The following is a 26,297-nucleotide window of genomic DNA, read 5'->3' on the forward strand; positions in this document are numbered from 1 at the left end:
ACACACACACACACACACACACACACACACACATACACACAGCCTGTATATGGCCCCCGTAACGTACAGTCACACAGACATACTGTCCGAGGCGCCGTGTGTGGGAACTTCAACACTAAAGAGGCTTAAACACTCACTAAACCACTTTCCCTCCTTTTTCTGTAGACACAGAAGCCAGGGAGGAGAGCTCCCCATCAGGGACTGCTGACAGCATGCCAGCTACTGTAAGCCTCTTTGAGGAGCACCACCACAGCATCAGGAAACAAGAGAAAGTACACTCCACTCAACACTAGGGGGCAGTGGTATTTAAGAGATGTGCCTGCCGCCTGTTCAAATACTCACTACAACACCACACTAGACTAGACTGCAGCCTCCCCTTTCCTCTCTTCCTTGGTGTGTGAACACATCGTATCAGTGTGATTCTGTACCACACAGACTGTAGCACATTATTTGTGTTTATATAGCACACCCTCCCAACATTTAAACAGGCCCTCAAAACCCACCTCTTCAAGCTCGCCTTCACCAGTTAACCCTCTCCCCCTCCCCTTCCCATGTGTCCACAGCACTACCTTAATTAGGCCCCGATACTTTCTTTCATTTATATTTTTTGTTTCTTTTTATTATTATTACTCGATCTTTTCAGTTTGTAAAGCATCTTTGAGTGTCTAGAAAAGCGCTATAAGTCTAATGTATTATTATTATTATTATTATTATTATTATTATTATTATTATTATTATAACCACACTGATATATGATCAAACAAAAAGGTTGAACGCTGCAATCAGACAGTAAAAGAAAGGGAAAGGGATTCAAAGTTTGTCATTACACAGAGTACAACCAAACGCATTTATGCTCTAGAGAGGGCATCTAGGCCAGGGGGCACAGCCATTGAAGACGACCCCCGGAAACAATTAGGGGGTTCAGTTCCTTGCTCAGGGACACTTGGACACGTGGCCCGACGGGGATTCGAACCGCTGCGAGCTGCCGACTTTTTGCGATCATTAGTACAGCAACACAGTAACAGCAGTCGCCTACAGATACATTGAATAGTCTTCAAATGGACCTAATAGAATCTATATAATAACAACATATTCTCGGGCTCAGCTCGAGGGGGGGGGGGTGAAAGGCAGTTAATTGGTCGGGGCAGGAGAGCTGGGGCCCAGTGCTACGACCACTAACCGCTAGCATCTTTGAAATGAGCTGCGCGCTTATCCTCACACACTGCTAGGGCCTCTCTCTCGGGAGACATCCTCACTTCAAGACGTTTAAGAGGATTAATTTAGATGTAGGCGGAGGGAAGTCTTGCAGGCCTTTTTTTTTTACATTAGCCATATTATGCTCGTCTCCTCTTCTTCTTAACAAGAGAGAGAGAGAGAGGGATAGAGAGAGAGAGGGAGAGAGGGAGAGAGAGAGAGAGGGAGAGAGAGCGAGCAATAGAGAGGGAGATAGAGAGAGAGAGGGAGAGAGAGAGGGAGATAGAGAGAGAGGGAGAGAGAGAGGGAGAGAGAGGAGAGGGAGAGGGAGAGAGAGGGAGAGAGAGAGAGGGAGAGAGAGAGAGAGAGAGAGGGAGAGAGAGAGGGAGAGCGAGAGAGAGAGGGAGAGCAAGAGAGATAGAGAGAGAGGGAGATAGAGAGAGAGGGAGAGAGACAGAGACAGAGATTGAATGGGCCCAGAGGGACTGAGGGGGAAAAGGATATATTAGCAACCTCATTGAGTTATTTTTTTTAACAACTGCCTAGGGGGCTGAGCACAATCAGTCAGATGGACATGGTATTGATGTGTAGACCCGCTCAGAACACAGGGCCACCGCCCGGTTATGGATCTGCCTCTATGGATTATCAGTGAAGCAATCACAGTTCCGTCGCGTGGATCGGTACGGGACTCAATGAAGATGAATGTGAGATCATTAGTCTTCCCCAAAATGAACATGTCATCCATATTTCAACGGGTGGACAGACTATGTCACATTGGAGCTTTCCTTTCCTGACTGTTCTCAGCACCTGTACTATGCTTTGCCATAGACTCACACACACACACACACACACACACACACACACACACGTCTTGTTATTTTATTGTTGTCGCATAGGATCCCCTCAAAAACAAGATATCATATCTCAAGGGGTTATTCCTAATAAAGCAATTTCCTCACACACACACACACACACACACACACACACACACACACACACACACGTGTGTGACTGCTGACACATGCTAATTCTATACAAATAAAAGATGAAAAACCAGATTGTTCTAATCTCTACAGCTTGCACTGTAAATGAACAAAGGATAACATACATCAACAAATAACCAAATGCATATTTATGGAGAGGAAATCTAGGGCGTCTCAAAACAATGGCTTCCACAGAATTTATAATACCTCCAAAAACAGGGAACACGAAATCCCTTAAGAGGACAAACCACTGTGATGGATTCCTATCCCTGCCGCATCTCGCATGTTCACCGTGTTTACTGAACGTAAAGAGCGGCTAATTATTCACCGCAGGACTGCGGACCACCATTTTACCACCGTTTCACTATCTTTCATCATCCTAGTCCAAACACCCTGGGGTTACGGAGGGATTGAGAGGGAAGGGCCAACTGATCTACACCAGAGCGAAATCGAGCTAACGCTAACAACGGCTAACGACCAACGGCAGCTTTAATGTGAACCGTTTAGCTTACTTTTCATGTTAGTGAGGTCTCTAACCAGACCTCAGGTTAGGATTCGATTTGATGTAAACCTATGCAAAAAAATCGATATATGAATAGAGATGCCTTGTGCAGTATAACACACAACACAGTATATGAGCAGATTGAATATGGTGTTGTATCAGGAACCTTTTGACAGAATGAGCAGATGGGCTGTGCAGTATAGGCCACGGGTCTCTAGTCTTCAGTCGGGGCCAGATTATCTGGTCAATCTCTCAGTGAAAGGTTTCCTGTGACCCCCCCCCCCCCCCACACGTGTGAGTGTTTGTGTGTGGGGCGGAAGCAGTTCTAAGGGTGTATTTAAAAAAGCCTGTTAGGTGGCTTTTCCGCGCAGCTGTGAGGTAATTTCAGGTGCGATGCTTCACCATAGCAACAAGCAACAAATGACTCCCCTGCCACCCCCTTCCCCTGCCACCCCCTTCCCCCGCCACCCCCTCCCCCCCGCCCCTCCCCCCCACACACACACACCCTCGCTCTTCACTACGGTCTGCTGCTGGCCTGAGTCATCGCCTTTTTCCCAACGTTCTGTCTGACGCTTCAGTGTTTTCTAAAACAACAAGAGGAGTCCGGCCCCAGTCGCTGTCACTGACGTAGCGCCTAGCGCTCCCAGGCTAACAGGGCACAGACACGCTCACTGTCAGGGGGGAGACGGGGGGAGACGGAGGGAGACGGAGAGGGAGTGACGGAGAGAGAGAGAGAGAGAGAGAGAGAGAGAGAGAGAGAGAGAGAAAGTGGGACAGACAGAGAGGAGAGGGAGAGAAGGGAATGAAGGGAAGGGGGGGTTGAGAGGGAGAGAAAAGAGAGGCGGGAGGAGGGGAAGAGAGAGGAGGGGGTGAGACTGACAGAAAGGGTGATAGCATATACAGTAAATGAGAAAAGATGGGAGAGGCAGAGATGAGGGGGAGATGAGGAGGTTAGGGGATAAAGAGGCCGGGATCCCGTCACAGGGAGAGAGAGGGAGGGAGGGAGCGGGAGGGAGGGAGGGAAAGAGAAAGGCAAGGAAGAGAAGGAGACTTACCCAGCCAGCTTCTGTTTAGGTAAACAGACACAAAGACAGGAGGGACAGTAAAGAAGTCGACCACGGAGTTGACCTCCAGCCAGAACCACAGCTTGTCATTGGCTGCGATGAACTGTGGAGGGAAATGACAGAATCCCATTCAACACCATTCAGAGGCAGTGAAATGTCACCATCAACATATGAATAACAGTATTACTGGACAGCAGTAGAAGTGTGACATATGTGTTCATAAATGGCGATGCTGTTGTGACCCATGTGAAAGCATGGATGATAAGTACAGTAAGCGGCTTATGAGTTGAATCTTTCATTAAGGATTTAAGGCATTGGTGTGTGTGTGTGTGTGTGGTGTATGTATGTGTGTGTGTGTGTGTGTGTGTGTGTGTACTGTATGTGTGTGTGTGGTGTATGTGTGTGTGTGTGTGTGTACTGTATGAGTGTGTGTGTGTGTGTACTGTATGTGTTTGTGTGTGTGTGTGTGTGTGTGTGTGTGTGTGTGTGCGTGTGTGTGTGTGTGTGTGTGTGTGTGTGTGTGTGTGTGTTAGGGCTTTAGTATTACTTACCCGGAGACCAAAGTAGAGCAGGAAAAACACGTTGAACGCCATGTCGATCTGTAACGTAAAATCTTTGTAGAAATTCTGACAGGATTCTATAGGACTGTGGGAGAGAAACAGAGAGAAACAGAGAGGAACATTAGCATGTTAACTCTTCATAGGTCCTATACACATTATCTGTTCATAGATCCTTCACACCTTCATTACAAGTACACATTATCTGTTCATAGGTCCTTCATTCCTTCATTACAAGTACACATTATCTGTTCATAGGTCCTTCATTCCTTCATTACAAGTACACATTATCTGTTCATAGGTCCTTCATTCCTTCATTACAAGTCCACATATCGCAGCTCAAGGTAATGCACATGTATCCAGTGCAATTTCACAGATGTGAGATACTTAAAATGAGTCAAGAAAGAAGAATACCTGTTCGATGTTAAAACCACCAACACATTCCAAATAGTATGTGAGTATTCTGCCTTCTTTATATATAAATGACGGTTCTCTCTTAAATAGCAAGGTGGATAACGGACATAACCCAACTTTATGTTGTTGTTTTTTGAAAGTTATTTTCTCTGAGTGGGGCACTCATATTTTTCATTTTATTGGACAGTTTATGTTTAACGTACGATAAAATGTCACCGGAGAGGACGCTTTTAACAAAGTAATAATATATAATATATGGCAACATGCCATAACCATTCCTTCATATGGTAGAATTGCATTCTTGCAAGACAAATGAGACATCCAATGTGTCACCGAGGGGCAGAACAACACAGATGAATGTGACTTAAGGGGGTTGGTTACCTATGGGAGATGTGTAGACGGTGCTCGAGCACCAGTCCATTAAGACAGTCAACATTGAGAAAATGGCCTGTATTCACCGTCACGTACAATAATAATAATAATAATAATAATAATAATAACTTTCATTTATATAGCGCCTTTCAAGGGAATGATCGGACAGACAAAACATCCATTTTTATCTCCATTGAGTTTTTTTTTACATAATCTGATTGTGTTTATTAATGCCTGTGTGGTGTTATTTTTTTTAAATGTTGACATTTTTTAGTTAGTAATTAATCAAATACAAAGGTTCCATCTCACAAAACATAATGGAATGTAAAAACATTGACGCTCAATATCTCTGAACTACCCTAGACGGAGATAGAACCTTATAATTCTAAGCTCACAAGATGAGGACTGTAATAGCCAAACAAACAACAACAGAACGTCCAGTACGAGAACACCCGACAGCAACAGGGGTCGGTCGCTCTCACAGTAAGGGGGGGGTCTATGAGTACTGTACAGCATCTTCGGGATTAGTTGGGAATAGCAATATTCATTCAGTTAGTTTCATTAATGATAACTAATACATGATTTAATGGATAAAACGCAAATGAGTATCGTTGAGATGTCTTAAAGAGTGTCGCAGTAGAATCCTTGCCTGCGTCCAAGCTTATTGGAATTAATGTGTTTATGTTTCATGTTAAGGGTCAAAGGTTAAAACAGCCACCGAATTATTTAATTGACTCCATTTTCTCATGAAGGCCCATCAGGGCTGTGGACATTTGTGGAGGTCAATGACCTTCTGACCCCTCACTGACATCACCATTGATGCCTTAATGCTCAATTACTTACTAGCTACTAAGCTGCATAATGCAAACCCGTCCATGGCATGGTTGAATAAAAAAATGTCAATTTCCCACGTCTTTCTTTCACCGTTGTTTTGGGAACGTTCACACGCACACACACGCACACACGCACGCACACAGACACAGACACACACCCTCACCGCCTGACGCCCCCCCCGCTCTCCCCACCCCCCGCGGCACAATGATGACCTTATTCTGGATGCCAACTGACCCGCTGTTGTGTGACCTGAAGGACGTTCAATAACACAGGAAGTAGCACAGGAAGTGGTTGAAGAGAGAGCAGGTTCAGGCAGCAGGGAGACACCGTGGAGCAGGACAGATGGACGTACAGTGGGCCTGACCGACAGAACTAAGTACTGTAGCATAGGCGGTAATAAGCCATCCCATCCCGCCTCGGTAAATATTGACACAGGCATTGTAGCCCCAGATTTACAGCTTAGCCAAACCAAACAATGAGACTGAAATTCCAGCATCTGAAATGGAGAGATAGGATTGGGAAATAGATGCACGGTGATGCCAAAATAAAGCCCCTAAAAATAAAAAGGCTAACGATTTTAAATGATTTACTGTACGTGTGAGAATCAATTTATAGTTTGTGTGTGTGTGTGTGTGTGTGTGTGTGTGAGAGTGTTAACGTGTGTGTGTGTGTGTGTGTGTGTGACTGTGTGTGTGTGTGTATTAATGTGTGTGTGTGTGTGTGTGTGTGTGTGTGTGTGTGTGTGTGTGTGTGTGTGTGTGTGTGTGTGTGTGAAAGAGCCAGTGTGCGCATGTGTGTTCAAGGCCACATTAGGGGGAGGCCACAATGACAAAGGCCTGATCCGCCATCTCAATGTCACTCCTCACTCTGCAATCACATGGGATCCCAGGACCGCACGCTGCCAGAGCCCTGGGAGAAAATAGCCTAGCCAACGGTTCTTATTACCCCGCGGCCTACAGAACAGCCTCTTTAAGCCTGGGCTTGGCCTGGGGGGGCACACTGCTGTCCTATAGCAGAGTGAGGCAGGGTGTGGGGGGGGGGGGGGGGGGGGCGGCTAGAGAGGGAAGAGAAAAAGAAAAAAGGCAACACACGTAGCACAAACAGGATAAATGTAGCATGTCGCCCTTCTACATGAATACACAACGTATATGTACATGAATGTACATGAATCTAATAATAGATTCTAATAGATTCTAAGAGATGTCTAATAGATGTGTTTTAGAGTGCCTCAGCTGCGTTTATTTCACTGACCAATAATCCATATATCCAATAATGTAAATTGCCAAATTGAATTGGCTTTATTTGGGGGGGGGAAATGCTTGTGGGTGTGATAGTGTAGTTAATTTGTTAACGTTTATTTCACTTACTTTGGCAATGGAAGCATTATGTTTCCCACGCCAATAAACCACCTTTGAATTGGATTCAATTGAATTAAGATAGAGAGAGAGTGGGGAGAGAGAGAGAGACAACGAGGGGAGAGTGTGAGAGTGTGAGAGAGAGGAACGGCGAGAGAGAGATGGAGAGAGAGAGAGAGAGAGAGAGAGAGAGAGAGAGAGAGAGAGAGAGAGAGAGAGAGAGAGAGAGAGAGAGAGAGAGAGGGGCCTTATATAGCACACAGGGCTGCTTCTAGGCCAAATGGAAAATTGCCTGGAGATTCAAGTACCTCTTGACTGAACTCTGGTCATCTGGGCCTTTGAGAGAGGCTTGTGTACACTAGGTGGCTCCGGTTGATTTCTACAGGAGCTGAACCGCTGAAGACACGCAGAGTTGTTGACGCATCCTCACAAGAACGAACCCTCACACACACACACACACACACGCTCGCGCCCACACACACGTGCCCACACACACACACACACACACGCACACACAGTGACGCCCTGAGGGGGGGCTGTGGAGCAGAGCGGGGTCTATTTCAGGCCAGAAATGTTTCCTCACGTTAACCTCCTCTGCCCAGACATAATGCCTTCTGGAAAAGCATGGAGGTAAAAAAGCATCCGTTCAGAAGGGGGAACGGTGGGACGCTGTGTCCTAAAAATACCCCCCCCCCCGCCTCCCCGACACCTTCATTCAGTCAGCAGCACGGGCTGTTACCCTGTCCTTGACCTTGGCTATCTCTTGGAGCCACACCAAGGTTGCTTTCAGAGAACAACAATAACAACAACTAGACAGCCAGGGACCATTCCTGTGGAAATTGGGAAGTATGCTTGCCCCTCACAGCCAGTAGGGGGCAGGTCAGTGGAGAAATATTTGCCTACTCACCACAACAGTTACCTTGTATTTAGACTATTTAGTTCCTGCCAAGCTAACTAGCGCTAGCTAAGCACATTCGATGTAGTTCTGTTTCCAGGGTGCCAGGGTGGCATTTTCAAACAAATCTAATAAAGATGAACAAATTAAAATAAAGACATATAGAGAAAATCATTCTCTTTTTGTAATTCCTCTTTCAGATTAAGTGAGTGGGTGTCTACAACATATGTGTGTGTGTGTGTGTGTAATGTGCATCTACTGTGTCCTCAGTGTGGACAGTACACGCAATGCGTGTGTCTGCTGCATGCCCCCCAAAAGTGAGTGTGTGTGTGTGTGTGTGGAGGGGGGGGGGAGGGGTGCAGAGATGAAAATAAGGGCAGGTTAGTACATCAGTGATTGATTTAGGCTGAGGCACCATTACTAAAATAAGAGTGATGTAGCACCTGCAACCTCAGGGAGGCTAAAAATAACCCCTCCGTTTTTGATTCCCCCCCCCTAAGTTCTAAACATACACACGTCACTCACAGGCCAAACACAATCACCACACTTTCTTTTTCACAGAACAGCCGGAGAGCAGATTTGGGTGACCAAGATACTGCACTTACTGTTACAGTTAGCTAGCCTATACCTGTACCACATAAATTCACTACCCGAGACAGAATGAGGGAGAAGAAGAATAGCCACAACTAGCCTTAGCAGGAAAGAAAACATGACAGAGAATGTTCTTGTCGAAAAGGTACCGGTACTCTAAAGCCATAACTACCACGGCAAAGCAGCATTTGCATCCCTTTTCTTTGAACACAAAACCCATTAAGAGATTAAAAAAAAGAAAGAAAAAAAAGCTATGCCTATTCGCTGTCGAGCGAAAATAAAACATTATTTCCCTTATCTGCTCGTTGATTAACGTCTTCAAACCGAACGGAGTCTCGTGGAGTTGTGTGATGTTCTATCTGCCTGTTCGTTAAGGCCATTGCGGTGGCTACGTCTAGATTAACTCTCGAGTAGCAGAGCTGGTCGTAATTTGTCATCTTTTTCCTGATAAGGAAGCGTAGCTGAGTTTGAGTCTGGCAGTGATAGGGGGGTGGGAGGGGGTGTGTGTGTGTGTGGGGGGGGGGGGGGTGTGAGTGTTGCACTGCTACTCACCCGACCATGTAAGTAATTGAGGCGGTGGTAGTGACTCCGGCTCCACAGACACATGGGTGGGCTGTATTTTAATACAGAGATCACAAGACCACCGAGAGGGCAGCTGCTCAGAGACCTGAGGGGTTGCACTGGACTGACGGAGGACTGTTAGACTCAGTCCTACACATACTCCAGGACACCATGAACGCATTCATGGACAACCATCCGTGGATGGGACACTGCTGGTTTCTCATACTGTGACTCTGGGCTTCTGGGATTTGTGGCTAGGAGGCAGAAGGGCAGTGCTGGAAGTCAACCAAGGAAATGACTTGGTTGACTTGGGGACAGTGTATACGCTGATAAGACTTTATTGACTTGGGGACAGTGTATACGCTGATAAGGGAACTGGAGGTAGTCGCTCTATGAGTAGAGGGGCTGCAAGGGAATGTCCCTGGATACACAGTGTACAGGTTGTTTCGCCCTCGCTTGCTTGCGTGTTCTGTCATCATGTGGTTTTAAATGTCCATCTTAGTTGTTGCTTTATCTTCTTTGCTCTCTGTGAAGTGCATTGGGTCACATTTGGTGAGAAATGCCCAATACAAATATTTGATTTGATTTGATTCGATTCAATCAAAACCTGTATCCCAGGGGAAGGGGACAATTAAGTCTCTTCAACCAGCTAGGCTTCTGTTGGTGCAACTATCATCATTGTCCTACTGATTCGAGGAGTCCCAATGTGCGTCCGGGCAGAGAGAAACACCTGTTATTCGGTGTCACACTGACTGGAGACAGGGTTTGGACTGAAAAGACCTCTCTTGGTCAGTGAACAAGAGGTCACATTCAGTTACACTGGTCTATCAAGTTTAGATTACATTTGACATTTTTATCTTTTTCTTACAATTGGAGATTACAGGGACAGTCTCCCTGGAGGGACTTAGGGCTGAGTGCCTTACTCAAGGGCACACTAGTGGTGCTGTTCCCAGGTGGGAACTTCTGCTCACCAGTCCAACTCATTATGCACTAGGCCACTTACTTTTTTTAACTTACTAGATAGATAGATAGATGGTAGATAGATAGATAGATAGATAGATAGATACTAGATAGATAGATACTAGAGATAGACAGACAGACAGACAGACAGACAGACAGATAGATAGATAGATAGATAGATAGATAGATAGATAGATAGATAGAATATAGATAGATAGAATATAGATAGATAGATAGATGGGAATTTTATGGGAATTAAATGGGAATTTAGTTTTTCCAGACACCCCCGGGACAACCCACGTGCCAAACACCCCTGGAGCAGTTAGCGGTTAAATGCTGATCTCTAGGCTACCTGTCACTCCCCTGTTACGTGGGATATACAGCACATAGTATTTAAGTTCAATTACCTACACCGTTCAGTAACTCACAGTTGACATCAATTCAATGACTTCATTCAATCAAACCAACACCCTGTTTAGTTGGTTTCCTTGATTAGAATGTAGAACGCAATCACTGTTTTATGTAGCTTATCTGCTGCGACCAGGTAGCCTTCAGATACACACTACTGCTAATTACATCCCGATGATTATCAACGTCATTACAGACTAGCTAAAAGCTACTACGGTCGTTTTCATGTTGAATGTTGCAGCGCATGGGATTCTGTATGTACAAAGCAGTCAAGGGAAATCGCTAGAACCTTCCTCAGCTGTAGGCCGATATTAATAGATGTTCCGCGTTGTCACGGGCTGCCAAGGGACGATTCTGCAGTCATAAACCGTAAGACAGTGTTTTCGCTTTTAACAGTCCTTTTTGTCTCCGTGAAGCATAATATTGAGACTTTGTGATAACGCTTCTACTGTAATAAAGACTTTGACTTTGACAGTGCTATCCGGTTTCCAGGTCTCACCAAAATGGGGGAAAAACTCGATTTCCTGGAGTACCACATTTTCCCTGTCATTTCCGTCGTTCTTCTCTTTTCGCTGATGAACAGAGCCAGTCTTGATAAAGAGCCCTGGCTGAAAAGCAAAGGAGTCCCCTGAAGAAAGCGGGAAAAAACACAATGAACGAACCTGAACCATTTCTTTCGGAGTAGAGGTTTTTGAGAAACACCTTAAAAAACCTGCTCTGGAATTCAATTCAGTTGTTTCTGGTTTTATCAATGATGCTTATGCAGTGGTGGTAGGCAAGCTGCTCTGAATGGAATGCTGCAATGAGGCTGCTTAGCCAACAGTTTCGTAGGCAGGGTGCCCTGTTCTAAATCCTTATTTAGAACCCCCGTTCTCTTCTGGGGTCTCCAGACTTGACAGCCAGGTGCGGTAGTCTCTAGTCTAGAGATGTGTCTTTATATAGCCGACCCTTCATCACCGCATGTTCTGCCTTGCTTGGCTCCCTCGACGGCTATATTTTCTCACCTTCCCCCCATTAATAAGTCATTAAGAGCTGTTTCTCTCTTCGCCGCTGACATCGAGCGGCCAGCGCTGATGATAGTGTTACAGGCTTTGGCCCCCGCTGCGTATGCACACAGACATCTGCTTGGGTGCAGCCCCCGATACACACGGATATGCCAGAATACAAAATGTGTGTGTGTGTGTGTGTGTGTGTGTGTGTGTGTGCGTGAGTGTGTGTGTGTGTGTGTGTGTGTGTGTGCGTGCGTGAGTGTGTGCGTGTGTGTGTGTGTGTGTGTGTGTGTGTGTGTGTGTGTGTGTGTGCGTGCATGTGTGTGCGTATGCATGTGTGTGCGTATGTGCAAAAATATGCGAAAATACAAAATGTGTGTGTGTGTGTGCGTATGCGTGTGTGTGCGTATGTGCGTGTATGTCACAAGTAGGGCAGAACCAAGGGCATCCCTTGCAGCAGCGGGACCTGCAGTCATCGTCCTACATACCTGTTTATCCTTTTTTCTTAGTAGTTTCAAATGTCGTATTGCGGAATAAGAACAACAACGACCAGAAAGCCAGATACGCTTTATCAAATTCTGTACGTACGTACGCATTTTTATGGTATCGAGTCGGATGAAAAAGTACGATCACATTCTCCGCCTCTGATTCTGGCCAGTTGTCAGAATGTCACCTATCTATCATTCCTATTCTTCCATATCATGCACTTTTCAGGCCATTATTTCATTATTTCACCAAGCTGCGGACCTGGGGCCCTTTTCAGCCGCAGCCCCGTCCCTCTGGAACGCCCTCCCCAACCACATCAGACAGGCCAACACCCTCCCAACATTTAAACAGGCCCTCAAAACCCACCTCTTCAAGCTTCTTTAATTGCCTTCACCAGTTAACCCTCTCCCCCTCCCCTTCCCATGTGTCCCCAGCACTACCTCAATTAGGCCCCTATACTAATGTTTCTTTTTATTATTACTACTCGATCTTTTCAGTTTGTAAAGCGTCTTTGAGTGTCTACAAAAGCGCTATATACTATATAAGTATAATGTATTGTTATTATTATTATTAAAAGTCTTCAATTCTGCTGGTAGTTGTCAAGCCGTGCCTACTATTCGCATTCGGCTGAACCTTGGATGCGATGGCAGTAACCTGACTGGTTCTACTTCTGCTGTTCCCGAGTTGTGTTGTGTGTTTCTCTAGCGCTCAGCTGCAGGGTATCCAAGCGCATCGCTTTGTGCCGAGACAGGATGCACCTGGGCTGGCCGTGGAAATCAACATCTCTAGAGAGGCTGGTGGTTGACCACCAGAGAGGGATGGCTTCTTCTAATTGTACCCACTGCGTCAGCGTGCGTGAGTGCGTGTGTGTGTGTATGTATGCGTGTGTGTGTGTGTGTGTGTGTGTGTGTGTGTCTGTGTGTGTGTGTGTGTCTGTGTCTGTGTGTGTGTGTGTGTGTGTGTGTGCGTGTGGTGCGTGTGTGTGTGTGTGTGTGTGTGTGTGTGTGCGTGTGGTGCGTGCGTGTGTGTGTGTGTGTGTGTGTGTGCGTGTGGTGCGTGTGTGTGTGTGTGTGTGTGTGTGTGCGTGTGTGTGTGTGTGTGTGTGTGTGTGTGCGTGCGTGTGTGCGTGCGTGGACCCCCCTCCTAGGGAGAAAGCCCAAGTCTTCTCCACCGAGGCAGGAATAACAGCTCATCTCAGAGAGGCTCCTCCGTTGCCTAGCCAACTGCTCGCCTCTCCTCTCCTCGCACGCCCCACTCCGACTGTTACCTCAGGGGGCCCGCCGACAAACTCTCTCTGTTTACCCGTCTCTGATGGCTTTTTCATGGGCAATTTGTAGCTGAAGTACTCCCCATAAACGACGACAAGAAGTGACATGACAGTGTTCATATTTCACTGCACAAATAACCAGACCGTACCTGGAACAGCCGTTTCCCGAAGAGCAAGAGACAAAACAAAACTGGGAACTGGGAAATGTAATCTAGATACATTACATAGATGCCATCCTCAATGTCTTAACATTAGAATGACTTCCGTTAATGGATGTAGACCTGTATATAATAGACCTGTATATAATAGACCTGTATATAATAGATCTGTACATAATAGATCTGTATATAATAGACCTGTATATAATAGACCTGTATATAATAGATCTGTATATATTAGACCTGTATATAATAGACCTGTATATAATAGACCTGTATATAATAGACCTGCAGATCTCAGATGATGTCCTCAAGTGTTAACATTTGCTCTTCGAGGAGGTAAAGGTCAGTGTTGAAGTGCATTTTCGCGCTTTCAACAGGGGGGTGAAAACACACGCACACGCACAGACACACAGACACACACACACACACACACACACACACACACACACACACACAGCTCTGAGGTGTGAAAGGCTCCAGATGCTATAGTGAAAGGAAGGCTCTAACTGAAGACCAGCCCTGCTGAGGTGGTCGACCCCCCCCGCCTCCACTGTCGACACCCCCCCCCCCCACCCCCCTTCCACAATCCACTGCACCTGCTCTGGGCTGGACCGTGCCCTGCATCCCACTGAAATGACACACACACTAAGGTGAGCAGCTAAGGCTAACAACGAGGATGGGGGGGGGAGGGGGGGGAGGGGGAGGAGGAGAAGGAGGGAGGAAGCTTAATGAGAGCACACAGAGAGAGGCCGTGGCAGAGCCTTAGGGGACAACACGCACACATACATACACACTCACACACACGTAAAAACACATAGTACGTAAAACACACACACATAATAAGCTTTATATAATAAGCTTTATTTTGATCCCCAGTGATGCATCCTAACCATACAGCTAGTGTCCTCACCTACAGCTAGTGTCCTTACCTACAGCTAGTGTCCTCACCTACAGCTAGTGTCCTTACCTACAGCTAGTGTCCTTACCTACAGCTAGTGTCCTTACCTACAGCTAGTGTCCTCACCTACAGCTAGTGTCCTCACCTACAGCTAGTGTCCTCACCTACAGCTAGTGTCCTCACCTACAGCTAGTGTCCTCACCTACAGCTAGTGTCCTTACCTAGTGTCCTCACCTACAGCTAGTGTCCTTACCTAGTGTCCTCACCTACAGCTAGTGTCCTTACCTAGTGTCCTTACCTAGTGTCCTCACCTACAGCTAGTGTCCTCACCTACAGCTAGTGTCCTTACCTAGTGTCCTTACCTACAGCTAGTGTCCTCACCTACAGCTAGTGTCCTTACCTACAGCTAGTGTCCTCACCTACAGCTAGTGTCCTTACCTACAGCTAGTGTCCTTACCTACAGCTAGTGTCCTTACCTACAGCTAGTGTCCTTACCTACAGCTAGTGTCCTTACCTAGTGTCCTCACCTACAGCTAGTGTCCTCACCTACAGCTAGTGTCCTCACCTACAGCTAGTGTCCTTACCTACAGCTAGTGTCCTCACCTACAGCTAGTGTCTTTACCTACAGCTAGTGTCCTTACCTACAGCTAGTGTCCTCCCCTACAGCTAGTGTCCTCACCTACAGCTAGTGTCCTCACCTGCAGCTAGTGTCCTCACCTACAGCTAGTGTCCTTACCTACAGCTAGTGTCCTCACCTACAGCTAGTGTCTTTACCTACAGCTAGTGTCCTTACCTACAGCTAGTGTCCTTACCTACAGCTAGTGTCCTTACCTACAGCTAGTGTCCTTACCTACAGCTAGTGTCCTTACCTACAGCTAGTGTCCTTACCTACAGCTAGTGTCCTCACCTACAGCTAGTGTCCTTACCTACAGCTAGTGTCCTCACCTACAGCTAGTGTCCTCACCTACAGCTAGTGTCCTTACCTACAGCTAGTGTCCTCACCTACAGCTAGTGTCCTCACCTACAGCTAGTGTCCTTACCTACAGCTAGTGTCCTCACCTACAGCTAGTGTCCTCACCTACAGCTAGTGTCCTTACCTACAGCTAGTGTCCTCACCTACAGCTAGTGTCCTTACCTACAGCTAGTGTCCTCACCTACAGCTAGTGTCCTTACCTACAGCTAGTGTCTTTACCTACAGCTAGTGTCCTTACCATACAGCTAGTGTCCTTACCTACAGCTAGTGTCCTTACCTACAGCTAGTGTCCTCACCTACAGCTAGTGTCCTTACCTACAGCTAGTGTCCTTACCTATAGCTAGTGTCCTTACCATACAGCTAGTGTCCTCACCTACAGCTAGTGTCCTTACCTAGTGTCCTTACCTACAGCTAGTGTCCTTACCTACAGCTAGTGTCCTCACCTACAGCTAGTGTCCTTACCTACAGCTAGTGTCCTCACCTACAGCTAGTGTCCTCACCTACAGCTAGTGTCCTCACCATACAGTTAGTGTCCTTACCTAGTGTTGCACAGAACATGTATGAAACACGCTACGCTTTATGGAATATAATAATACATGCCATTTAGCTGACACTTTTATACAAAGCGACTCTGATTACAGTCAGTGCATCAGTTTTTCAGTATATTATGGTCGCAGCAGGAATCGAACCCACAACCTTAGGGTTGTTAACGCCGCGCTCTACCAAGTGAACCACAGAGGACCAGGTGTGAGACTCGTGGCACAGCGTCACACACAGACACGGTCTCTTTGTGGCTGTGCTCGGCCTGATGTCCTGACCTCGGCATTATGGGGGATTATGAACTTCCATGGCGGGCATGTGCCTCTTTCTTTTTGTCTGGGGGGGGGGGGGGGGGCGAAAAAGAGAGAGACGTTGGGGGTTAGGGAGGGGGGGAGGGGGGAGGGGGAAGGTGAATAATAGGAGGTTTTATCCTTCCCTGTATAAATAAAAGGAGAATGTACAAATGACGGTAGTCACCACCCTGCGCAGCTGCTGAGATTAAAACTGTGTAGATGTCAAACTTCTTCTGATTTTCTGGTTTTAATATTTATGATTTATGTATCTCTCTTTCAGGTCAGCAGCTACTGTGGTTTTATGGTACAAAAGAGGAAAGAGAGTGATGATGCATGCGTGCGTGTGTGTGTGTGTGTGTGTGTGTGTGTGTGTGTGTGTGTGTGTGTGTGTGGTGTGTGTGTGTGTGTGTGTGTGTGTGTGTGTGCGGTGTGTGTGCATGTGTGTGCGCGTGTGTGCGGTGTGTGTGCGTGTCTCTGTGTGTGCATGCATGTGTGTTTATGTGTGTGTGTGTGTGTGTCTGTGTGTGTGTGTGCGGTGTTCGTGTGTGTGCGGTGTGTGTGTGTGTGTGTGTGTGTGTGTGTGTGCGGTGTGCGTGTGTGCGTGTGTGCGGTGTGTGTGTGTGTGTGTGTGCGTGTGTGTGCATGTGTGTGTGATGGCAGGTGGGCAGATTGAGCAGTCCAATCTCAGAAGACCATAGCAGATCCATTGATATACTGCCTGTCTCAGTTACCATGGAAACTACCTTGCCTCCATTGACAAAATCATCGAGGCGTAGAGGAGAAGGGCATTACACCATTCAGAAAACACAAGTCAAAACATTATCACACAGAGGATATAACCAAGGTTATTAACTATAGAGCGATATACAAGTTGGAAAAAAATACATAAAAGAAGAAAAATTCAGACATTCAGCTTCAATACACTATGAAAGTCGATGCGTCACAAATGGTAAATATGTTCTGATTCGGCCCAAGGTTTTACGAAGCTTGCCTTGCAGGTAAGCAAATTGAGTAATTTACTGGCATTTACCATTAATTAGCTTTAGCGCTGGCTGTCTTCTGCTAAAAATAAATACTGAAAGCAGTATTGTAATTGTGGACGGAGCCAACCACAGGGTACGGAGGCTTGTAGTGTTGTGTAGTGTGAGAGGGACATACAGTAAGATGGGTCATACTTACTCAGAAGAGTCAATAAAGTATATTCCAAGTGCTCCGATGCTCAGCGCGAAGACTAGCACGACCTGGAGAGAGAAGAGAGAGGGAGGGAAATCACGTTTTACTATTCAAATAGTGAATGAACAGTAACACCAAGTCATCCTAGTGTTGTCTTCAATTTCCCTGTAGAAGGTACATGCACACATTTTAAATGCTTTATTTATGTCCACATACATGTACAATATCTAAAGGACATAAATACTAACAGTGCATTTTGACATTATGGAAACAGTCCGTTACAGTAGTGCTGAGCCAACAACCAGTTCTGCTAAATACAGGATGTTATTCACACCAGATGATACCAGTGGGTTGACAGATACAGTATCAATACTGTACAACAGACAGTGTCCAGCTCATGGGTACAAGAAGCACAGCCTTCTCCATATTTCTCCATACTTCTCCACAAACATACACACACACACACACACACACACACACACACTGTACTGACACAATGTAGTCTACGTGTGGTGGTCAGAGGGGGCCTGTGTGACATGGTAGACAACTGTTGTTATCTGTAATCAAGCAGGGCCGGCCTCATACAGTCCAGTATACATGTGTTAAATAATGAATAGCCACCTTCATGTCAGTCAATACAGCCCAGTGGATGTACGAGTAGTGTATGTAAGTGAAGTGGAGGGGTGGCCTACATACACATGAGAGATAAAGAACTCGCAGCTAAAACAGTACTAAAGAGTCTGTAGAGGTTTTAACACTAGAACAGCCGTGCCTTTTTTACCTACTATAAGAGCCGCCCCGGGGGTCAAATGACCATAGTCCTTACAATGGGAAGCTGCTATTTACACACAACAACCACTAGTTGGCGCGTCTTATAAATAAGCCTGCCTCCTACACAGACAAACTGCAAAATAGCTTTATGCTAGCTTGTCCTGATGTGATTTTGAAAATGTAAGGATACTGGGTGGTAGAACGCACATATCTAGGAAAAGTCATGAAAGGAGGCAGACTGTTTCTACTTCTAGATAGAAATCAAGATATTCTACGGCTGCCGTCAATAGTTACATGGTCGAGTAAGACAAGTTAGCTGTTTCTAGTGACATCTACCCATGCCCAAACATGTACCAGTGATTGCGAGGAAAGTTTGGAGAAAAAAAAAAGATTTACAGCCGATTTACAGCCGATTTACAGAAAATTTGAGAAAAACTATCAGCAGTTTTGGATTGTTGACATTAAAATGTCCCCTAATCCAATCCTTTATGACATTTAGTGTGCACTACATCCCCTATTCAAAATATCCTCACTTTAAAGGGCCAATCTATAAGGCCGGCTCAAAGATCAAAGATTCGTGACGAGACGAAACCGTTTTAGAAAGTTGCAGAGAAAAATTCCAGTGTGTGAATTACTGCCGTCTCAAAAGACCTACCGTGTCAAACCACCAAGTGCAGTTTTAGGACGTAAGAATGTAGCTATTTCTCTTCAGCCAATCAGGAACCAGCACAGACCATTACGAAATAAAAATAGTATAGACTAGGGAAATAGGCGGTAAATAAAGCTGGTATATCCCCGGTTTCCTATTCCTTATATACTTTGGCGTAGGCACCCTGTCTCTGCCACTGCAGTAGCCACAAAGACGGCTCCAGATCCTGGGTTTCGTAGCTCGGCGTCTTTGCCGTTTATTGATGAGTGTCACCTGAGTCTGTGCGCGTTGCGTTGCGTTGCATTGATGTGAACTGCCCAGTTTTAGACTGTTGCAAACCATAGTTTGGGGATTCTGTCGCAAGTGGTTGCAAGTTTCGACTCGTCTTGTTTGCGAATCTTTGATCTGAACTGGCCTTAAGATTGGGTACGGTACATCCATGTTTTGACTTTGAAATGAATAATACATACTGTAGCCATTGATTGTTAGAAGATTCTAACTTAAAAATGCTTTATGTGTTTAGTTCAACTGTTTTACCAAAATATAACATTGTTTCACTAATTTGTTCGGAAACCATCACAGTCGTCGAAACACAATTGTCTATGGATTTGAGAGAGGTCTCCAGATCACCCCTGCCCCTCAGCTTGTCTGCCCCAAAAAGTGTTGGCGTGACCCCTTTGTTGTTTGAATACTAGATCGGCCCTTTTAATAACTTTCCCTCTCACTCTACCTAAACAAAAACCCTAGAAATGTAATGTGTCTTTAATTCGGACTGTCCTCATAGGGATCCCAACTATTCCCACCAGTAAAACCATGGACAGAGTGTGCTGTGAGATAAGAAGCCGCCGGCGTCACCCTGATGCACTCCTGCATTATCCTGCCATTATTCATCCATCCTATTCAGCGACTGCACAATAGGTGCCCTCTCTCCTGCCTGATCATACCATTCATTATAAATGATGGGGGCCTGATTATTTTTCATGCCATGGCTCTTTGAATTGATCTGCTGCATTGTGATCCAGGTAATGAGAAAAACACCCCCCCCTGCATGCATATTTAATGGCGGCTCTTTGTGTCGAAAAGACGGTTGGGGATCCGGAGAGTGTGTTGTGTGTGGCTAGCGTAGCCGCGCGTCGCTAGAGAAGCCCTGCAGCTTCTGGCATGAGTGACCTTGGCACAATAGAAAGGAGACCTGGTTTCAATCAAGAGCACTTTTGAAAACATCAAGCTCTCTCAATGAAGCCTCTTCTCAGAAGCAGGATAGGACAGGTTGGGATAATTGGTTCGAGAGTCGAGTGCATTCCACTTTTGAATCCAGAGGGTGTTTTTCCCACAAGAGGGCAGAGTTAGCTTATGCTGAGCTAGCGTCGTGTGGCTAGGTATGCCTACTGAGTGGATTTTCCAGTGCCCCGCGGGTTTGTGGGTAATACAAACAAACTCTCTCTCTCTCTCTCTCCTCACAGAGAACACACTGAACCTTCACGTCATATAGACACAACACACACACACACACCATACAAACACACACACATAGACACAACACACACACACACACACACACACACACACACACACACACACACACACACAGACATAACACACACACACACACACACACACTGACATTTCCCTCAGGCTAATCTGTGTCCTTTTTGTCCATGGGAGAGACAGGAAGAGAGAGAGAGAGAGAGAGAGAGAGAGAGAGAGAGAGAGAGAGAGAGAGGTGTGAGTGTATGTGTGTGTGTGTGTGTGTGTGTGTGTGTGTGTGTGTGTGTGGGGGGGGGGGGGGGGGGGAGGGGGGCTGAGTGGTTGCTTGATGAAAAGCCGGGCACTTTGAGCGAACGCCCCCGCAGATGAGCCGAGGAGATAGGAAGCGTCGTCGTCGTCATCTTCAACTGACCCAGTTATTCAGCTGTGAAAGCCCACAGTCTCTCCAGCACATCTCCCATCTCCCGTCTTACATCTCAGTCAGGGGCTAGCGATAACCAGGGCTAGCCGTCCACTGAACCAGCCCACAAACTCCCACAAAGACCACCTGACATAGTCACAGTAGATCACATAATTCACTATCTGCGATTACAGCAGACAGGAGTGGGGGGGGGGTAACCTACAGAAAACGGCTACGTTGTACAATGTAAGGGCATCCCCCACCTGCCTACGTGTCGAAAATCAAACAGCCGCGAACATCAGCCCGCGCCGGCGGAGTGCTAGCGAGCGCCCCGCATAGCAGAGGCCTCTGGGAAATGTAGTGACAGCGCTTGTTAACGTCTGTATTAGCATGTATGAATCAGAGCAGGGGGCTAACAGTATCTGGGCACCGGGGGAGGCTGATGGGAGGTAGGAACGGGAATAAGGAATGAGGAATGCTACGCTATGCTATGTGTGTTTTGATATCTTGTTCCATTTCTGTGGGTTACAAGATTACCTGTCCGCCTATCTACCGCCACCCACCACCTGATGTACCGCAGCTACGGAGGAGAGAAGAAGAGATAAGAGAAGATGCACACACAGCGTAATGTAAATGTACGTGATACTGTGCATTAAACAGAATATAGCCATGCTAGCCGGCTAGGACCTTGACCAAAATGTCTGTCTGTGTGTCCTCTTTTTCTTGAACGTGGGGGCGGCTGTGGCACAGGAGGTAGAGGCGGCGGCGTCTAATGATCGCAAAGTCGGCAGAGCGGCGGTTCGAACTCCCCCGGCTGGCCACATGTCGAGGTGTCCTTGGTTAAGACACTGAACCCCCAAATTGCTCCCAATGAGCGGACCGGCGCCTTGTATGGTAGCTTGCCGCCATTGGTGTGTGAATGTGTGTGTGTGTGTGTGTTAATGTGTGTGTGTGTGTGTTAATGTGTGTGTGTTTGTGTGTGTGCGTGTGTGTGTGTGTGTGTGTGTGTGTGTGTACATGGTTTCACGTTCCAAGCACTGAAAGCAGGCTCGCTCTCAGATCAGCTCTCAAATTACACTCGTAGTCGTAAACATACAATAACCACTCACTTCTAAACAACCACAACAGCACAAACACACACACACACACACACACACACAAAGAGACGCACGCACGCACACACCTCTGTAGAGGCTGAGGTTTCTCATTCTTATTTGTCTTTATTCTTATCCCCTCCAATTTTTTTTCTCCTGTTTTTCAACGAACCTTCAGTCTTCTTCACCTCAACTGCATCTAGTCCTCAATGAGTGTGGAGTGTCAAGACACGTCCTCTCCTCGCTCGACTGAAGGACTGATGGAAGCTGAAAGCACGTCCCCCTGTTCCCCCGTTCCACCATATCGCTTCCATCGACTCCGACCCATATATTGCATATTAAATCTGCACGGACGTGTTTAGCCAACGACTAAAGCCTTCCCACCTGTCCTCATTTTCAGTTTCACTACTGAGCAAAATGGTCTGGTTTTCAGAAGGGTTAAGACTTTAAAACTAATATGGTAAATACTACTATTCAAGATGAAATGTGCTTGTTTGTTACATTGGTTATGTACAGAGGTTATTCACTGGGGGTGAATTGTGAACAACAACCTTTTTACCGTGCCCGACGGTATCACAGGGGTAATACATTCTTTATCTTTTAATTGTTTGGAGGGAACACCAGTATTGTCAGCAGGGAACGGCCCTGGTCTTTCAGCCAATGGGGGGGGGGCGGGGGAAATTACCAGATGGCCAGTCCGCTACTAACTGACAGTTATGTATACCGACAGAAGGAGGTGTCTTTTCAACCCGCTGTGTGGGGGCTTTCGGCAGTACTTCACGTCGTCACAACTGGTGTCTGCCACAGCATTACGGTAACCCACCGTTACCATGGCAGTATGAACCTTTTAACACTAGAAAAACAAACCATGCCTATTTTACCTACTATAAGAGCCACCTTGGGGTTCAAATGACCATAGTCTTTAGAATGGGAATCTGCTATTTACACACAACGACCACTAGTTGGCCGTCTTGTAAATTAGCCTGCCTCCTACACAGAAAAACTGCTAAATATCTTTAAACTAGCTTATCCTGATGTATTTTTTCTTAAAATGTAAGGATACTGGGTGGTAGAACGCACGACATATCTAACGCACATATAAAAGTCATGAAAGGACGGTCCTGAAATTTGACAGAGTGCAAAGATATCAAAATGTTTCTACTCACATGGTCCAATGACAACCCCCCCCCCATGGCTGTTCTAGTGTTAAACACTGGCCCCACTCTACAGGATAGCCTGTTTTCAGACCGGTGGAAATAAGTGGGACGAGGAGGCTAATGGACGAAGTCACATTAGACGGACTGAGATGAGATGTGCCCCTGGTGAACATTGGAGAGAATCTCTGATAGGACCGGCTACATCTCCAACGCTCCTCCCTGCCCTCATAGTGATCCCAGGCGGCCATCTTGATTGGAGTCCTCTGGCTTGGGCCAACTGGTATTAAACAAGGTTAGGCCACAGCCAGAGCAAGTCTGATTGGACTCCCAGCCAAGAGGGATTCTGGAGGTGAACAGTCAAGACAGACAGAGGCCCAATCAACCCCCTCTGTCTCTGAAAGACAATTGCATACATTTCTCGATACATTGTCCAGTCACGTGGTCTCCCCTTGGCTTTAAACAGCAGGAGGGTTTGATAGAAGTATGATATAAAGGGTACTAAATGGCTTTTGTATTCTCGTCACACACTGTGTACTGCTCAAAGAGCCACTGACTCACTCGGTGTGTCTGAACTAGAAGCGTACCACAAGCATACAAATTCACCACAAACAAACAGGTTTTTTGGGTGAATGTGTATACTATTGAATAACGAAAGGAACAAATCCACTGGATTACAGGGTGAACATCTGCTTTAAGACAGACTTGAGTATTTATATACAACACACATTTATATATATATATATACATCATTAGAGAATGTGAAGTGAGAAAGAAGTGAACGTGGCACTGCGAGTTTTCAGACCCGGTTGTGTTTGTCTGGGGGCAATTGGACCAATCAGACTACCTGATTGGTCCAATTAACCCCAGACAAACACAATCAAGCACAGCTAAGTATTTGAAATGATTTCCAGATTATTGTTTTCAACCCAGGTCTAGATCTTTCAAACGTGTGGGTCCAGAAGAAGAAATAGGGAGGAGACCAGGAGAGAAAGACCAGTGAGTTGGTCTAACGCTATGGTGGTCAGTGGCAGGGCTTAGTTGGTAGAGCATAATGCTAACAACACTAAGGATGTGTTCTCACTAGAACATTTGCTTCACTTGGAATCGGAGTTTAGGATCAAATTCGCTTTGCTCTGCGTCGTTTGGAGCTGTGAGAACGCGCATTCCAAGTCGCTCCCGGAGCAAACAACAGACGCATGCTCCGCTTGAAAAGGGTGCTTTCGCTCCGGTTAGAAACGACGCATCGAGGCTGTCCATAGGAAAACAACAGCGCATGCGTGTTGATCTGGATAAGAGCGGGACGAACAGGCAGATCGATCTATCTATCTATCTATCTATCGTTCGTCGTCATCTGTAGCCTACATTGCTCTTCAAAAAACCGATAAGACCATTCCCCTGTTATGTTGGGGCGCGCACCTCTCAATTTCAATGCAGCTATATGGACTAGGCCTACTTTACGTACGTCCCAGGACAGTCCCAAGGCAGTCAACGTGTCGGTGGGCATTCAGTCGGCGTGTGTGTGTGTGTCACAAGCTCGCTGCATGTGGAGACCCCCGGTAAATGAAAGCGCGCAGCTGTCTCTAGATCAAGTGCGTGTGTTCTCCACTCTCTGCCGTTCATAAGAACAGCCCATCACTTGTTTGTTTGTTGTAGGCCTATTTATTTACTTATAAATGGTGGTGAAGATCTATTTCCCGCTCATGCTCGTATTGATCTTGACTTGCCATTATCTGGCACCAAAAACCAAAAAGAAGCGCCAGTAGGGCGAATGCCATACGTTGTTGTGGGTCCATCATTCGTGTTTCTGTTGAATTCCCTCTCAATTTTTCTGACCAATCAACTACCACGTCTGTTGCTTCGATTGCGTATGTTACTTCGTTTACATAAAGGGCTGTGAGAACACAAATCAGAGAAATAATTTATGCAACAATCCAACATCCACTTGCTCCGGGTCATGATTCGGATTTTCATGTGAGAACATGACCTAAGTTTGTGGGTTTGATACCTGCTGGGACCCTATACTGAGAATATCCACTCACTTCAATGTACGTCACTTTGGATAAAAGCATCAGCTTAACAGCGCATTATTTACTAAGAAGCACAGAGAAGAGAGAGTTGAATCCTGCTGGTTATCAGAGTAGTGGAACTGTAGCTGGCCAGACTGTGACCTGGTCTGGGGAAGGTCAGCAGTGACGTCCAACTGGACAATATCAGTACATCACCATGGTTGTGGATACAGGTACACACGTCATGGAAACAACGTTACGTTTGACCAGAAATGTGTGGATTGTGCAATGTAACTGGATTTGCTTTCTACGTTTTGTGAAATCAAATAAATCAAGGGCCTATTCTACATAATATATATTCAACATATTTTGGTTTGCTAGCACTAGTTGAGTGATTAAGCATAGCACCCGAGGTTCCACAAGGGTCGTCATCGAGCACACACGCATACACACACACACACACGCGATTAATGAGGTTTTCACCCTAAGTACTGTGGTGACACTACAAACGGTTAAATCTGTTGCACAAGTCACATTTTCACCCCTCTATTTTGATTTCCCACATGAGAAACACTTATTTCCAGGAAATGGAAAGGAAAGAGGATTATGTTATCTGATTTTTCCACCAAACAGTCGTGTCAGGGGGAGGGTAGAGAGGCTTTCCTTCTCCTTCTTCTTCTTCTTCTTCTTCTCCTTCTCCTCCTTCTTCTTCTTCTTCTTCTTCTTCTCATCTCTCTCTCTGTCATTACACAACTTCATTACATCATTACATTCGAACAATACACACACACACACACACACACACACACACACTAATCAATCCTCATGTCCAGTAACCATAATAACCATGACAATCTGTCTTCCCACAGCCTGTAAGCTCTGCAGAGCCTGTTCTGTTCTGCAGTAGATACACACTCCACCACCTGATGGCCTGACTGACCGCAAGGACAGGTTGACTTTCAGTGTCACAGCTGTCACTCATATTCTGTTCGGAACAGCTACAGGAGCCTAAAATACCTCATACTGTATATCCAATATACGCAAACAATTTATGTGTCCATGGGTGGGGTCATTTGACCCTGTGAGTAAAACAAATGTTATATATTTTCACTCAATAACATTTCAGGACCCTCCTTTCATGACTTTTCCTTGATATGTGCGTTCTACCACCCAGTATCCTTACATTTTCCAAATCGGGATAAGCTAGTATAAAGCTATTTTGCAGTTTTTCTGTGTAGGAGGCAGGCTAATTTACAAGACGG

General features: G+C 46.1%; 1 protein-coding gene across 3 annotated transcripts in view; it reads right to left on the reverse strand.

The window, feature by feature from the left end:
- kcnma1a (potassium large conductance calcium-activated channel, subfamily M, alpha member 1a) overlaps nt 1–26,297 on the reverse strand; it is a gene marked incomplete at both ends in the record, with an annotated part of 185,528 nt that overhangs the window by 80,826 nt on the left and 78,405 nt on the right. For all 3 annotated transcript variants that reach the window (XM_080542819.1, XM_080542818.1, XM_080542817.1), the window contains 3 exons: nt 3,735–3,846; nt 4,295–4,388; nt 17,477–17,538. In XM_080542819.1, coding sequence (XP_080398945.1) covers nt 3,735–3,846; nt 4,295–4,388; nt 17,477–17,538 — 268 coding nt within the window. The remainder of the gene's footprint in view (nt 1–3,734; nt 3,847–4,294; nt 4,389–17,476; nt 17,539–26,297) is intronic.

This window comes from Nansenia antarctica (assembly GCF_963989245.1).
Source record: "Nansenia antarctica genome assembly, chromosome: 1".
Lineage (NCBI taxonomy): Eukaryota > Metazoa > Chordata > Actinopteri > Argentiniformes > Microstomatidae > Nansenia > Nansenia antarctica.